Genomic DNA, 15,836 nt, shown 5'->3' on the forward strand with positions numbered 1-15,836 from the left:
TTCCCCCAGAGGAGTAGGCTGCCCTGTTGTCTGAGTGCTTGGCCAGGAGGAGGGTGTGTGGGGCAGAGAGCTGGTTCTGGCGCCAGGTGGCTTGGATTTTGTCTCTGTCGGTTACACACACGCACACTTTTCAAGTGCATATGTTTGTACAATATATACATGCAGGGGCACTCTTGGAACCTCGGTTTCTTCATCCTAAAAATGAGGTTAATAATCCTTTCACCCCCGAGGACTGTGGAGATGGCATAAGGTGGCACTGTGAAGGGCCAGACCAAATTGCTGCTTTCCTAGCAGCCCAGGGGCACACTTGCTCAGAGGCCCCTCAAGTTTTGTTCGCAGATGTCGGGCTCCACAGCTGGATCCCCCATGCGAGGTAGTCAGCCGAGAAGCTCGGGAGAGGAGCTGTGAGCCTCATTCCGCCGGTAGCACTAGATCCTGGTGCCCCGGGCACCTGGCTCCGGGCCGCCACGGGGTAAGCTGAGGGCTGGGCTCCCGCGGAGCGCGAGGGTCGGCGTCTGGAGCGCCCCTTCCACACAGTGCGGGCCGAGCCCGCTGAGATCCACGCCGCCCTCGCCGCCAGCCCGGCCGGCTCCGTGCTTGGCCGCTCCCTGGGACCCCAGCCGGAGTCTTGTCCACGGTGGGCGGGGCGGGCCTGGAGCCCCGCCCCATTCACGGCCCTTGAAACCCAGTCGCCGGCAAGCTCCGGTCCCAGAAGGGAGCAGCTGTCTGAGCAGGAAGCCGCATCCCCACTGGTCAGCCGGGGGAAGACCTGGGGTCGCGCTGGGAGCCCAACGGACCTTCTCCAGGGACCCGCCTGCTTCACACCACCCCGCCCGCCGGGCGCTTCGCATCAGGTTCCCCAGCCACAGACTTACCTGAGGGCTCCTGAATCCCCAGGACTTCCAGAGGATGCTCGGGCCACCAGCGGGGGCCTCGGGGCAATAGTAAGGGCGGCATCCAGCACCTCACTCAGCTCCTCTCCTCCTGTGCCAGGGACTGCCCCAGGGGGATGAGCATGGTGATCGGAGCCCCCTACCTTGGGACATCTGAGAAGATGCTTGCCATGAGGCTCTTCACCTGCTTCCTTCAGCTCATGCCTGGGCTGGCGCTGCCTGCTGTGTCCCCCCAGGTAAGACCCACCCCCCACATGCCGTCCTGGCTCCCCAGATCTTCCCAACCCCAGCGCTCAGAGCAGGGAGCTCAGAAATCACAGACCCGAACAGGAGCGGCACCTCCAAGGATGTCCACACATTTCCCCGGAGTCAGGCTGGACCACAGTTGTCTGGGAGGAGACCTCAGGCTGGGCTGTCCCAGACTTCAGCTCTGGGGTCTGTCTTGGTGGGGGCAGGGAAGCCACAGGGAAGAGAGGGAGGTTTCCTGTCTGGCCCCTGGAGCCATAGTGGCTTTGCTAAAAGCATCTTTCCACTAATCCCAAGCTGGTCCCTGGCCTGTGGTCAGGGTCGAGGCCTGTGACCAGGCAGACGCCCCCAGGACCTCTGACCTGGTCTGGTGGAGCGGAAGCCAGCAGAAGAGGCCATTGGTGGAGAGGCTGGGCCCTGCCCCCGTCAGGGCCCCGGTTGAGCCCAAGGCTTTAGGGTGGGCTGGGGACAAGACAAGAGGTCCTGCTGTGCTGTCTCTCCCTGGTGGGCAGTCGGAGGTCCTGAATGCAGGGCCTGGGGAAGTGAGCAGGGCCCTTTTCCCAGGAGCCGGGGGAGTCTGGCCAGGAGCCAACTTGGGCAGTGAAATCCTGACAAAGCCAATGAGCTGCCTTCCCACTGCGCTGTCCCACTGCCGTGGGAGTCCCCAGCCCCAGCCCAGGAGAGGGTGGGCTAGACAGTCCCCCGGGGCAAAAGAGCCTCACCACCAGCCACCCGCTTGCCAGCTGCAGGGCTGGCCAGAGGTATAATATTACCAGCAGCACCAGGCCGTGGCGCCACCCTCTTCAGCCCCTCAGCTCCCACCAGCTTGCTTCAGCCCCCCGGCCCCCACCAAGCCATTGCCTCTCTGGGGCTCTGGCACCCAGCCAAAGTGGGTTGCATAGAGTCCAGCAGGGCTAGCTTGGAGACTGGATAGGAGGAAGACCCCGAAGGGATTGCAAGATCTTCGGGACACGGAAAGCAAAGCATCTCCAAAAGCCTCCAGACTCCCACCCTTTCCAAATGAGGAAACTGAGGCCAGAGTGAGGACTGGAACCTACCCAGAGTCCAGAGAGGTTTTAGTTGGACCAAAGAGAGACAGCCCCGAGACAGGGCAAAGGGAGTGTGTGGTCGGCGGGGGGGGAGCTCAGAAGGGCCTCTATACTCTTGCCAGTCCACTCGGTCCTAGAGCACAGAGGCCCGCGGAGGCCCCCTCATCTCTGCATCTTTCTTTCCGCAGCAATTGGCCGTGTCTGCTGAGAACAACTCATCATCAGAGGTGGAAGGTAAGCAGGCTGATTGGTGTGTGTGCTCAGGAAGCCCTCTCTCCCACGCCTCTGCAGAGGATGGGAAGGGACTGGCATGAAGGGTGGATACAGGATGATATCAAGTGCAGGCTGGCTGATGCCCTGGCTGACAAAGTTGGCAGGGCTAGAAAAATCCCCCCATTGTGACCCAGAGGCCTAGAGATTCTTGAGCCAAGGTCACCCAGAGAGCAGGGCTGGGGCCAGTATACTCGGTTGGTCTAGTTGGTTCGGAGCCCCTTCCCAGCATGATGTCAGGGGGCAGATGAGGTCTTGGAGGGCAATGTGGGCAGTGAGTGCCAAGGACTAGACTGGTGGTCTGGGAGCTGGGTGGGTACAGTGGGCAAGCAATCAAGAGAATCAGGGGGAGAAGGGACCTTCCCAGCAGCCAGCTCTTCCCAGCAGCCAGGCCTCTCCATTGATTACAAACAGACAGAACATGAGTCGCGCCCTCCATGGCCCCTCCACTCCCTACCCTGGAGTTGCATCAGGAGGGAGTCTTCAAAAGCTAGATGGTTGCCAAAGAGACATACGTGCAGAAGGCAGGATGCTCATGCCAGGCCCCCTGCCTTGCTCCTCCCTCTCTGCCTCTCCAAGACGTGCAGCGAGGCCACACACCATTTCTGAGGCTTCCCACAGCGCTGTGGAAGAGGAAGCGTGCAGGGACATGCACACGCACACATGTGATAGCCAATTTGAGCTGGGAACACACTCTCTCTCTCTGCTGACCTGCCTGTTCAGTCGCCAGCCTCTCTTGGGTCTGGCCATGCTTTCATGCCTGAATCCCAGGTCCTTTGGATGTTGAGAAGATGAGGAAGGTAGCAGTAGCCCTTGATTTCATTGATACGCTCTCCCTCCCCTTTCTGCGCCCTCTGAAACTGACACGATATTATACTCTCTGAGATTTGGGGAGGGATCCATCACCTCCTCAACCCCATGTCCTTTTTGATGCTTTTAGTGTATTTCAGGCAACAGTTACTAAAGAAATCTGAGCCTCAGTTTCCATACCTGTAAATGAGAACAGTAAACTATATAATATCTAAGTTTTTTTTTTCCTAAGATTGTAGGATTCTCTGACTGCATTGAGGGGACACAGAAATATATATTTCCCAGGGACAGGGCTGAAGAGGCTTGGAAGTGTCCATTCATTAGGGCAGCTAACCTGTCATCCTGATCAATATGGGAGCCTCTTGTGTAGCCAGGGAAAGTCCCGTGGGCTTTGGACTTTAGTTGTCAAAATCTAAAAATTCCATCCCCTCCCGCTAACACCTGACAAAAACAGCATGGTCTGTACTTTGCAGCCCGGGATGTTAATCTTTTCTACTACTATTATGATAATACTGCTGGCCCTTTACTCTAAATCGGTGCTGACCATGGGCTGTGAACCAGGAAGGCCCTCGATTCTCCAGATTTCATAGATGAAGAACCGGCGGCTCACAGAGGTCCTTGGAGTTACCTAAAGCCTCGGACACTCCTCAGTATCCACGGCTCATGGCTGAGCAGGCGTGAGCAGAGTGTACCTTGCAGCAGGCTGGCTGTGTGCCCCACCAGTGACTGTAGAGAGGACACTTGCTGGGCTTTGGCTGGTGGCCAGCAGTTCTGCTCAGCCCTGTGGCCTCCCGGTGGCCTACTCAGGAGCTTGCTCTCAGGATTAAACATTTGCCTCCTTGGGTCTCTTCCATCCTGGGTGGTAGGCAGCTGGAGCCAGATAAGAGGCTCATGCACAGGGCTGTTGAGAGCTGAGAGCCTGCTCAGAACCCTGGGAGCAGCCTTTGCGGGACAGCCTTGCCCTGGCTGGGGGCTCGACTGGGCCACAGCCTGCCGCTCCTCTCCCCCCACCCCTGCCTCCGCAGCAGGTCTGGGGCCAGAGGAAGTGCTCTCAGGAGCAGCTGAACAGAGCTCTTTCCTGAAGGCCTCAGCCCACATCTGGGAGTGGTCAACGGCCCCTTATCCAGCCCGCCCCTCGTTTCTCCCACACACCCAGACAGCCAACACCAGGGACCAACTGCCCCTTTGCCTTTGGCTGCCAGGTAAACCAGGCCCAGCTCACCTCCTTCTCGGCTTTTCCGCAACACGATCTGGCCATGTGGTCCAGACAGTGGTGGATTTCAGGGCCCAGCAGTCCGAGCCCTGTTGATGCAGCCTGTGTGGTGGGCTTTGGGGGTGAGGAAAGGAAATCCCTTCTGTTGCCGCCAAGGCTCAGCTGGCTCTGCTTAACTTGGCTGTGGCCTCAACAGCCCAGCTGGATGGAAGTCTGCTCGCATAGACGGGCAGGGGGCTGGGGTGCCCCTTCTCTGCTGCTGTCCTGGGGAGGATCCTGAGCCTGCTATGGCACTTTGTCGGCTGGCTAGTCCTCTGCTATTATTTATGTTTTCCAAAGTGGAGATGAAATGTTTAGAGTTACATAGCGCTCATGAAGATTTTAAACTAAACAAGCATTCATGGAGTTGCGATAGGGAGGTGCCCCTCTGACCTTGCCCTGCAGAGGCCGGCTTCCCTGAGGCTTTGGGGCTACTATGGGGTGAGGGGTTTGTTTCCCACAGAGGGCCCTGGGAGAGTGTCCCAGTGGCCTGCAGAGGTGGGATCAGGGGAGGTGTCTGGTTTTCCTCCCATCCCCGGGCCCAGCCTGAGTGCCCCCTAAGCAGACAGAAAGGCATGGAGCAGCAGACGCCCAGATAAGCGTGGTTTATTGCCTCTGTGGCCTCCTCGGCCAGCTCCACGTGGACACACCGCCTCTTGGGTATTTTCCACCAGCTTGTCGCCTTTCCCCAGGGCCTCTGCTAGGGCTGAAGTTTATTTTCCCTCTGAGATTACCCTGAGACTCGCATCTTCATAAGCTCAGCGGAATGGACTTCGGCCCCTTCTGCTTCCTAGAAAGGGCCGTGGAAGGAGGTGAGGAGCTGCTGGGAGAACCATTGCTCTAGGGCAGGAGCATCAGGGTCCCCAGGTGACCCAGCTCCCACGTCCTCTCCCACCAGCCGACAACAGCCATCATTGTAGAGCAGGATGACCCAGCACCCATGGTCTCAAGGCTGGACTGGGTTGTGTGCACAGCGTCACGGACTGTCCGTCAGAGCTGGGAGAGATCTTAGCAGCCATCTATTGCCAACCCGCTTCTTTTTCCCTGGCTGAGGAAACAGGCCCAGAAAAGTTAAGTGACTTTCCCAAGGTCACACGGCTGTGTAGGGCCAGGACTAGAAGCCAGGTCTTCTGGTTCTGGCTACTCACTTTCTGTGAGCCTCTATTTGGGGCCTTCTCCTTAAAGAGCAGCATCTTTTCTTTCTTTCTTTTTTTTTTTTTATAGAGACAGAGAATCAGAGAGAGGGATAGACAGGGACAGACAGACAGGAATGGAGAGATGAGAAGCATCAATCATTAGTTTTTCTTTTGTGCATTGCGACACCTTAGTTGTTCACTGATTGCTTTCTCATATGTGCCTTGACCGCGGGCCTTCAGCAGACCGAGTAACCCCTTGCTCGAGCCAGTGACCTTGGGTCCAAGCTGGTGAGCTTTTGCTCAAACCAGATGAGCCCGCACTCAAGCTGGCGACCTCGGGGTCTCGAACCTGGGTCCTTTCACATCCCAGTCCAACGCTCTATCCACTGCACCACTACCTGGTCAGGCAAAGAGCAGCATCTTTTAAGAGATTCTAGTTTGGCCCCCCAAAACTCCTGCTCATGACCACAGAGACGTTGTGGAGGTGGAGGATGTCCCTGATACTCTTCAGTGAACTATTATCTAACCAATCAGTAATTACTTAGCCTGTGTTTACTGGTGCTTGGGTCCCTGTCCTCACGGAGCCTCGACTTGGCTGTAAAGGAGATACAAACCACCAGTGACAGATAAGGCAAGCCTGTGGGGCTTAATATGCTCAAAGAAGTATCTGTTCATAATAGAAAAGTTGGAGAAGGCTTTGGAGAGGAGGCAGAGATGGGCCTTGAGAAATGGGTGGTAGGCTTTATTTGGTTAGCAATGAGAAGGGGGGCAACGTATAACCCAAAGGTGGGAATTATGGTGATGTGGCTGGTTTGGTTCAAGGGCTGGTCCCAGTAAAATAAAGAGTGGGTATAGGGAAGCTGCTGGCTGCAGTCTGGGCTGCCTGGCAGAGGAGCTGGCCCAGAGTGGGGCAGGGAATAAGGACAAGAATGAAGGCTAACCCTCCCCGCAGGGATATGCAAGCCAGTCTTGCAGAATTCACAGAACTCCTTTCTACAAACTCTCCCAAGACAGAGGAAACAGCAGGTCGGGTCTGAGGAAGACCCAGTGGGCCCGGGGAGCCGCCAGGGCATGCCCCCTGGAGCCCCAAGGGCACCAAAGCAGGTGTGGGTGCCTGAGCTGAGAATACAGCCGAGAGCTCAGGACCCCGAGGAACTCCATGCCCCTGGGATCACATCCCTTCAGAGCAGAGGAGGCTCAGATAGGCTGAGGGCTTCCTGGTGGAAGAGGTGTGGGATACACCCAGAAGGCTCTGCGAGGCCTGAGGAGCCAGGACCGGGGCTGTGAGCAGCAGGCCCCTCCTGAGCTGACCCAGCTGACTGTGCCCCCTTCTAGTGGTGCCCTTCTCGGAAGTGTGGACCCGCAGCTACTGCCGGGTGCTGGATAAACTGGTGAACGTCGTGTCGGAGTACCCGGAGGAGACGCAGTACATATTCAACCCGTCCTGCGTCTCCCTGCTGCGCTGCTCCGGCTGCTGTGGTGACGAGTCCCTACGCTGCATGCCGGTGGAGACATACAATGTCACCATGCAGGTAGGGAGGGTCTCCTCCTCGTGTCCCACTGCCCCACTGTCCACAGCCTAGTCAGAGGGCCACAGAACCTGCCCGCCTGCCGGGACCTGCAGAGGCAAGGAGGGCAGGCCGGGGCTGCAGGACTGCCGCTGACTCCCAGGCCTGGGCCCCTCCCACCCAGCACAGTGCTACTCCTTCTTGAGCCTGTGCCCCAACCTGAAGCCCACTCACCTCCTTATCAACTGTCCCAGGCTCCAGCTTAGGCTTATTCCAGGAAGACCCAGGACATCTGGTTGAGGTTGGTCAAGATTCTGATCTGCTCAGACTCAAGAAGTCCCTATTTCTACCAGGAGCATTTGGTGCCCTGAGTCTTGCGCACGCGCGCGTGGGCACACACACGCGCGCGCGCACACACACACACACACACACACTCACAGTGGTTTGTGGAGCACATACTGAACGATGCCAAGCACTGTGCTGGACACATCATCAGTGCTTCCTCGACATTCAGTCCTTCAAGGCAAGTGTCATTCCCACTTCACAGATAGGAACCTGAAGTTCAGAGAGGTTATTTCCCTTGCTTAGCAGGTGGAAGAGCCAATATTTCAACATAACATCTCTGACTCCAGAGCATGGGCCCGCTACCTACACTGTCACTGTGCGGGTGGCTGTGGGTAGGGAAGGACAGGGGCCTCCCTCAGATTCTCATGCAGGTGGGAAGGCTGTTTGCCCCACACTCAAAGCAAAAGGAGGGCATGTAGGTCAAAGGGAGGGGGGGGCAACATGGAGTCCAGCCCTACCCCCCAAGTAGGGGGTGGAAAGAGTGTTGGAAACCCACGGCCACCCTGCCCCTCAACCCAGGCATCCAACCTTTCTCTCCCCGCAGATCCTAAGGATCCATTCTGTGGAGCGGCCCTCCTACGTGGAGATGTCCTTTACCCAGCACTCACGCTGTGAGTGCAGGTAGGTCCTCAGGGAGTGGCAGGGACAGGCCCCAAGTACTTGGCAGCTTCAGCCACGTGTCTGCCCATCCCTGCTGCAGGTCACACATCCTCCTGGCTGGGGGAGACCAGAGGAATCAGGGACCAGAGGCAGCTGTATTTTGTTCCCCCCCCATCAGCCAGTGTTTGCCTGAGAGGTGGTCCCAGTAATCGGAGCACGGCTGCCGAGGAGCTATAGGGACAAAGGAAACCTGGGTTGTCCCCCCCAGACTTGCAGGGGCTCAGGACACACCGTCCCCTGGCTGAGATGAGAGGCAGCTTTCACAGCCTGGGAAGAGATACCTGGGGCAAGGAAATTGGAAGCCTGGGCTTAGTTGTGGGCCAGGCTGGTGGCTGTGGAAGGAGACAGCTGGGCAGAGGAAGGACAAGCCACGGCAGGGAGGAAGGGGCAGACGGAAGGAGGCGTGGAGGTTTCTGTGAAATTGCACCCTTATCAAGTAGAGAGTCTGAGCAGCTCGTTCCTGGGGCTCTGAACGGTAGTGTCACTAGGAGGAGCAAGCCTGACACTGCCTCTAGGCCCAGGGAAGAGAGAAGTGGCTTGAGGGGCTGTCTTGGTGCCCATGGGCCATGGATGAGGCACCAAACAAGAGGTCTTGAGCCCTATTCTGGGGTGAGAAGAAGGAGGACGCCACAATTTTTTGTGCCTCAGTGTATTCTCAATGTTCAAATGTTCTTAGTCTGATTGAAATGAGAATTAATTGAGCACCTATTGTATGCCAGGCACAGTCCCAGATGCTTGGGATAGAGTGGTGAGCAAGACAGACAAAGTCCCTGTTCTCATAACAACCCTGGGAATTAGGCACTATTGACAGCCCCACTTTATGGATGAGGAAATTGAGGCTCGGTATGGTTACAGGATTAGCCACAGTTTATGAGTGAACCCCAACCTTTCTGCCCCCTGAACCTCCCCTTTTTCATGCTACCTCTCACGGCCATCCTCCAGGAGGCCCAGCGCTTCCCTGGGCTTGGCCCTGCTTGGTTCCCAGGGCTCTGGCCACCCCCCTTGGACTTGAGCCCAGGCTCTAGGCCCTCTTCACTCTCAAGGACCACTGTCGGGGACCCTGCCTCAATCCATTTCCTCCCATCCCTCCAGCCAGGGTTAGCCAAACCATAATAGTTTAGTTATGATCCCTCCCAGGCACGCTGCTCGGAGGTGACCTTTCACGTTTCATGTCACCTTTGCCCTCACAGCCACTCTGTTGGGGCAGGCCGATGAGGACACCGAGGCTCCAGGAGTGTCTCTGACCTGTCCAAGATGGCAGAGACGTGACCAGGCAGTCCAAGAGGCCCTGGTTCCTCGTCTTGGCTCCCAAGGGAGACCTCCAGCCTAGGGCAGCATTCCCTGGCCACACTGCCCCACGCCCCCACCCCTGTTCACAGGGAAGACTGGAGCCCTGTCCCTGTCCAACAGGCTGATCAACAGGGATACCTTTCTATTCGCTTCTGGGCCAACAGCCACAGCTCTGGAGGTAGAGCCAGGGCATGCCTGGTGACTATGGGGCTGTGCTTACCTCCCCTCACCCCCCCTCACCCCCTCCTGCTGCTGTTGCCTGCAGCATCCCGCACCCCCCAGCGGGGGTGGCAGCCGTGTCCTGACAGGCCGCCTTAGCTGGTAGTAGCCGTCCTCCACTCTCCACTCCATGGCCTCATTCACCATCCTTGAGGAAACTCTGAGTGCACCCTGGAACGAAGGACAGGAACAAGAGAAGAAGTAAACAGAGAAGGCAGAAAAGAACAGGCTTACAAATCCCCAGATTTGTTGCCAAGAAGCTGAGAAGTGCAGAAGGTTATGGAAAGGGGCCCCTAGGGGAAATTTGTATCTTTCTTGGTAGGGTCACCGGAGTCTAGAGTGGGAGCTGAAGCCCAGAGGCCTCTGGCCATCCATCGCTCCCTCACTAGCTCCATGCTACCCCCTAGTGGCTTCAGTGCCAACTGCAGGACCAGGACCCCAAATGTCTTAGCGGAGGTGTGGGGGTCGCAGGGAGTCCCCGCTTACCACTCTCCTGATTCTCTGCTGCCCTTCTCTGTTTCCCCAGGCCCGTCTGGGAGAAGGTGAAGCCAGAAAGGTAAGTGACCTGGCTGGGGCTCCCTCCAGACGATTTTCAGGCCCGCCAGTCCCTGTCCTAGCATGGGAACTCCCCAGCTACTCTGTCCTGAAGCTTTTGGCTTATTGCAGGAGGAGACCGAAGGGCAGTGGGAAGAGGAGGAAGGTGAAGAAGAGATCCACAGACTGCCACCTGTGAGTGTGCTGGGGGACCCAGGGGTGACAAGGAGGCCGGGCCAGAGGGGATCCCCACCGGCAGGGGTTAGTGGTCGGAAGGACCCTCAGAGCAGTCTTGGGCTAGAGCAGGGAGCTGCATTCCTAGAGAGTCCAGGGCCCAGGAAGCATCACTGGACCTTGGTTCTTGTCCTGAGACTTCTGGCCATCTCTCCCTCACTAGCTCCACGCAGCGAGTCTCTGCGTGGCCTTGAGCAAGTCACGTCACTTCTCTGAGCCGAGTTTTCCTGCCTGTGTAAAATGAAGGGTCAGGGCCCGGCAAGCATTCAGTCGTTCTAGAAACACAGGTGTACCAGTAAACAGACCAACGAGGTTCTTGCTCTTAAGTGCTCAACTTCTAGTGATAAAGAGCTCAGCCGCTGACAACGTATCCAGGGCTACTTCTGAGAGGCCGTGGGGCAGGAGCAACCACCCACTGCTCCCAGGCCTGTATTTCTGTCCCCAGGGACTTGGAATCCACTAGCGTCCTATTTCCCTCACAACGTTACCGGTCCATCTTGGCTTCACACCCGGAGGCCCAGGTTGGAGTCCAGGCCTGAGTGTGGCTGGGAAAGAAGGATTAGAGAAGGGAAAACCCAAATCTTAGAGAGTAAATAGTAAAAATAAAAGATTTTACATCTATAGTAACTCAGTCACACTGCAGTTTCTCCCAGCACCGAGACTCCAGGAAATCATTTTGTGGCATAGGACTGGAGCGTCATGTCCCAAGTCTTACCCCATGGGTCAGCTCTCCAAGAGCAGAGACTTCCACCCCACTCCGCGAAGACAGGGGTTCTGGGGAAGCTGGTCTCCCAAAGGCACGTGGCGCCCGTTCCTCCCCTGGGCCCGAGCAGGAGATTGGGGAAGGAACAGGCAGCGTAGCGATGCAGGGCCCCCAACCCCAGCCAGGCAGGCCCCGACAGAGAGCACCCCATTCTTCCGTCTGTCAGGGCAGCAGTCTTCAAACGTGTTGTTCAGGAATATCCTGAAAGAATTTCAAAAACCCACATGCTCCTTTGCTCATTTTTAAATTAACATTGAACTTTTCCATCCAGGTTATAAGTAGTTGCATAGCTATTATTTCTGGCACGTTACAAATATTAATGTTTTCATATAAAGCTACTCAGTAATTCTTCAGATATATCCTATGGAATAAGGCATTCTAACTTTTTAAAAAGATTTTATTTATTGATTTTTAGAGAAGGTGGGGCGGGAAGCATCAACTCATAGTAGTTGCTTCTCGTACGTGCCTTGACCAGGCAAGCCCCGGCTTTCGAACTGGCGACCTCAGCGTTCTAGGTTGATGTGCCATCCACTGCGCCATCACAGGTCAGGCGGGAATTCTGATTTAATGCCACCATCCACTTTAAAAAGAAATGAGCAGCAACAAAAAATATAAATATGAACACTGTTCTTTAATTAGTAGTTGCATATTTGCGTTGGTTTTCTTTCCTTGAATTTATATTTTAATTTCACCTCTCCCACAGAATTTCAGCCTAATGTACTTTTCTTTAATGTTGAAGATTTTTCTGTATCACTTTGTCATATGTATCTGCTACAACAGGGTATATATGTTTGAATTAATTTAAATTTCCTGTAAACATAAATTCTAAATTAAATTTTCTCCTGGAACAAATGATCACAATAATTACTAGTAGTACCAATTGATCAAAACAGTACATGTGCATTATATTTTAATAAATGTTAAACATAAAAGTACAGCCCTGGCTGGATAGCTCAGTTGGTTAGAGCATCATCTCGAAGTACAGAGGTTGCCAGTTCAATTCTTTGTCAAGGCGCATATAGGAACAGCTCGATGTTCCTGTCTCTCCTTTCCTCTCATTAAAATGAACACATAAAAATTAAAAAAGAAAACATAAACGTACAATCAATCTCATTAGGGATGCATCTCAGTGAGATGGATGTGACTACCTCTTTCAGTTAATGAGCCCGTCAACGAATGTGACCTGCCAGACGGAGACAGCATTCAGCATTAATTCCATTCCTGGTCACCATTTTTTTTTATAGATAAAAAGGTTGAGAAACCATGCTCACATAAATTAGCAAGTGGAACTAGATGTCACTTAATCACTTGAACTTGATGACCTAAAAACCATTCAAATCTATGGAGAATATTTAAAAGTTTATTTGAGTCAAACTGATGATTGCCGGAAAGTAAAATCCCAACGGATAGAGAAACTACTCCAGAAATTGGCAGTTTTGCAGCTTATTTCACACATTGGAATCAAAGGAGGCGTGAGAAGGGTGAAATTCATTGGTCACTGATGAAGCAAGCGGGAGAAAGCAAAGCGGGGAAGTCTCGAGACTGGATGAAAAGGACAACAGAGAGACGCATACTCCTTTTACACTGGAGGGTCCAGGATAGGTAGTAATCAGCTTGTACAGCACACGGAGATGCTGTGTGGGGAACAAGATACAGTGAGGGGCTGTGAGGTCTCCTGATCTGGTTCAAGGATGTGCCCTGAGGGGTCTGGAAAAGGAGATCACTCTGACCTTGTAAAGGTATGTTATCTTAGAAGCAAAAAGACATTAGGCTCACTTAAGGAAATCTTGACCTTTGTCAAGGAGGCTACAGGTCTAGGATGTAACTACCACTGCTGCCTGCTTCTAGTTAGGAATGTTTTTGTTCAGGCCATCCTATGTGACTACTTTCGGTCTCTTTGAGTTTGTGAAGCCCGCAAGGCTGGCCTCCTCGGAGCTTGTCAGATTTCGTATGTGGCCCCTCTGTCATCCACAAACTCTTTCCAAGTCATTTGCCAGAAATTAAGGTAATCTGCTAACAAATATTACTTCTCATGACATATTAGCTGATAATTCGGTTAAGTTGTTCTTCCATTGTGTTGAAAGCAGACTTGGAAACCCTCTGACTTGCAAAAGCCTTGGTTGCCTAGTCCTTTGTCATGTTTCCTTTCTCAGTACCTACCCCGATATTTTTTTTTTTTTTTCATTTTTCTGAAGCTGGAAACAGGGAGAGACAGTCAGACAGACTCCCGCATGCGCCCGACCGGGATCCACCTGGCACGCCCACCATGGGCGATGCTCTGCCCACCAGGGGGCGATGCTCTGCCCATCCTGGGCGTCGCCATGTTGCGACCAGAGCCACTCTAGCGCCTGAGGCAGAGGCCACAGAGCCATCCCCAGCGCCCGGGCCATCTTTGCTCCAATGGAGCCTTGGCTGCGGGAGGGGAAGAGAGAGACAGAGAGGAAAGCGCGGCGGAGGGGTGGAGAAGCAAATGGGCGCTTCTCCTGTGTGCCCTGGTGGGGAATCAAACCCGGGTCCTCCGCACGCTAGGCCGACGCTCTACCGCTGAGCCAACCGGCCAGGGCTACCCCGATATTTCAAGGTGTCCCCTGAATACTTTTGCCTTGGGTCAAAGGATTGGCACAGCCTTCGGGAAGGGCAGGCTGCTCCCAGGGAGAAAGGCAGTTTTGAACTCAAGGTGGTGGGGCAGCGGGCCTCAGGCCGGCAGTTTTCAAGTGCAGAACTGAAACTGATTTCTTTTTTTTTTTTTTTTTTTTTTTTCTTTATTTCTGAAGCTGGAAACGGGGAGAGACAGTCAGACAGACTCCCACATGCGCCCGACCGGGATCCACCCGGCACGCCCACCAGGGGCGACTCTCTGCCCACCAGGGGGCGATGCTCTGCCCCTCCGGGGCGTCGCTCTGCCATGACCAGAGCCACTCTAGCGCCTGGGGCAGAGGCCAAGGAGCCATCCCCAGCGCCTGGGCCATCTTTGCTCCAATGGAGCCTTGGCTGCGGGAGGGGAAGAGAGAGACAGAGAGGAAGGAGAGAGTGGGGGTGGAGAAGCAAATGGGCGCTTCTCCTATGTGCCCTGGCCGGGAATCGAACCCGGGTCCCCGCACGCCAGGCCGACGCTCTACCGCTGAGCCAACCGGCCAGGGCTGAAACCGATTTCTTGACAACCATCGGCACTCACATACATCCTGGACAATTTTCATGTACATCTGGGTTCCTGTACCCTCATTTGAAGACTGCTGTCCCAGAGTCATATTAGTGTACAGAGCCAGACTGAGTTCATGTCACTGACTAGCTGTGTGACTTTGGGCAACTTTCTTAACCTCTCTGAGCCTCAATTTCCTTATCTGCAAAAGGATGATAATAACAGTGCCTTCCTCACGAGATACTGTTAAGGATAAATGATAGCGTGCTTAGAGCAGGGCTGGGCACCTGGGTGCGTGCTTGGTGAAGGGTAGCTCCTAGCTTCTTTGGCCGTGGTGCAAGCAGAGATCCAGGCGTGCTGCAATCTCCCCCTGCTCCCTGTCCCAGCTTCCCCTTGGGCTTGTTCCCCCTCCCTTAGGAGGGACCCTGTCCTCCACAGCGTGTTGATACGTGCTTTCTGTGTTTGGTTTCTGGCAGGTGTGGTGATACTGGCCCGCAGAGGTAACCAGCCCCTCGAAGGAGAGAGACCCACACCTGGCTCCTGTATTTATTACTCTCACACTCAGTTACCTCCCTGCTGGCACCTGCCCCTATTTATTAGCCAATTGTATCCCTGCTGAACGACTCGCTCCCTCCAAGGTGAGGGCCAGCGAGGTACAGGACCCTCAGGAATTCAGTGCCTTAAGAAGAACGTGAGAGAAAGAAGGCAGCCACGGACCACGTGTGCTTCAGCTTGGGAAGGAGCAAGACCTGGCTTTGCCAGGGGCAAGCCAGGCCCCAGAGGCCCCAGGGGTCTCCCAGGGGCTGGAGAGGGAAGAAGAGAAGAGGGGGACCCACTCCCTGGCCCTGGGCCTTGGTCTCTGCATGGACAAGCAGCCTTTGCTTTGGAAGCTCCTGGCTGGGATGGGGGTGAGGAGCTCGCTCTGGCTGCCATGGCCCCGCTGGACGGGAAGGCAGGCAGGAGGTGGAAGGGCCCTGTGGCTTCCTACTCCCCCTGCCAGCGGCTCTGCACCCTGGAGAACAGTAGTTGCCTGGGCCTTTGTCACTCCTAGTCCCTCATGGTTTCTCCTCACATCTTGCCGCTGCTTGTGCTGGGACGGTGTTCTTTCTGGCCAAAGAAGGCTTCACCATTCTGCCCCTCTCAGGGACACAGGCAAAGAGTGGGCCCCAGGCTGGACGTGGAGCAAGCTGCCCTGCGTAGCTGTCTGACTGCCAAGCCAGATTCTCTTGAATAAAGTTATCCTAGTCTGGAAACAGTTTGTCTGAGGATGTGTGTTTGTGGAGCAGTGGGCAACAGCAGAAGACGGAAGCCGGGCAGAAAAAGGGACCATGGGCCCCCAGGTGGCCTTCGGGGGGGTCTCCAGCCTTTCCCACAGCTTCCCGGGGTGTCTTCCTCCTAGCTGCTTTAGGCAAAAACCCTGAGGGCCAGGCCTGGCCTGCACAGGTGGCGCAGTGGATAGAGTGTCAATCTGGAATGCTGAGGTGGCTG

The 15,836-nt window shown here is 55.2% G+C and overlaps 1 protein-coding gene across 1 annotated transcript; it reads left to right on the forward strand.

Annotated features, from left to right (window-relative positions):
* Positions 1–732: 732 nt before the first annotated feature.
* Positions 733–15,584, forward strand: PGF (placental growth factor). The gene is made up of 8 exons (XM_066341831.1): positions 733–854; positions 994–1,129; positions 2,377–2,422; positions 6,992–7,188; positions 8,054–8,130; positions 10,205–10,234; positions 10,345–10,407; positions 14,825–15,584. Exons 2-8 carry the CDS (start codon positions 1,010–1,012, stop codon positions 14,850–14,852), a joined length of 561 nt encoding a protein of 186 aa, XP_066197928.1. The 5' UTR covers positions 733–854; positions 994–1,009; the 3' UTR covers positions 14,853–15,584.
* The last annotated feature ends 252 nt before the right edge of the window (positions 15,585–15,836 follow it).

The sequence above is a fragment of the Saccopteryx leptura genome, chromosome 6 (assembly GCF_036850995.1).
Source record: "Saccopteryx leptura isolate mSacLep1 chromosome 6, mSacLep1_pri_phased_curated, whole genome shotgun sequence".
Lineage (NCBI taxonomy): Eukaryota > Metazoa > Chordata > Mammalia > Chiroptera > Emballonuridae > Saccopteryx > Saccopteryx leptura.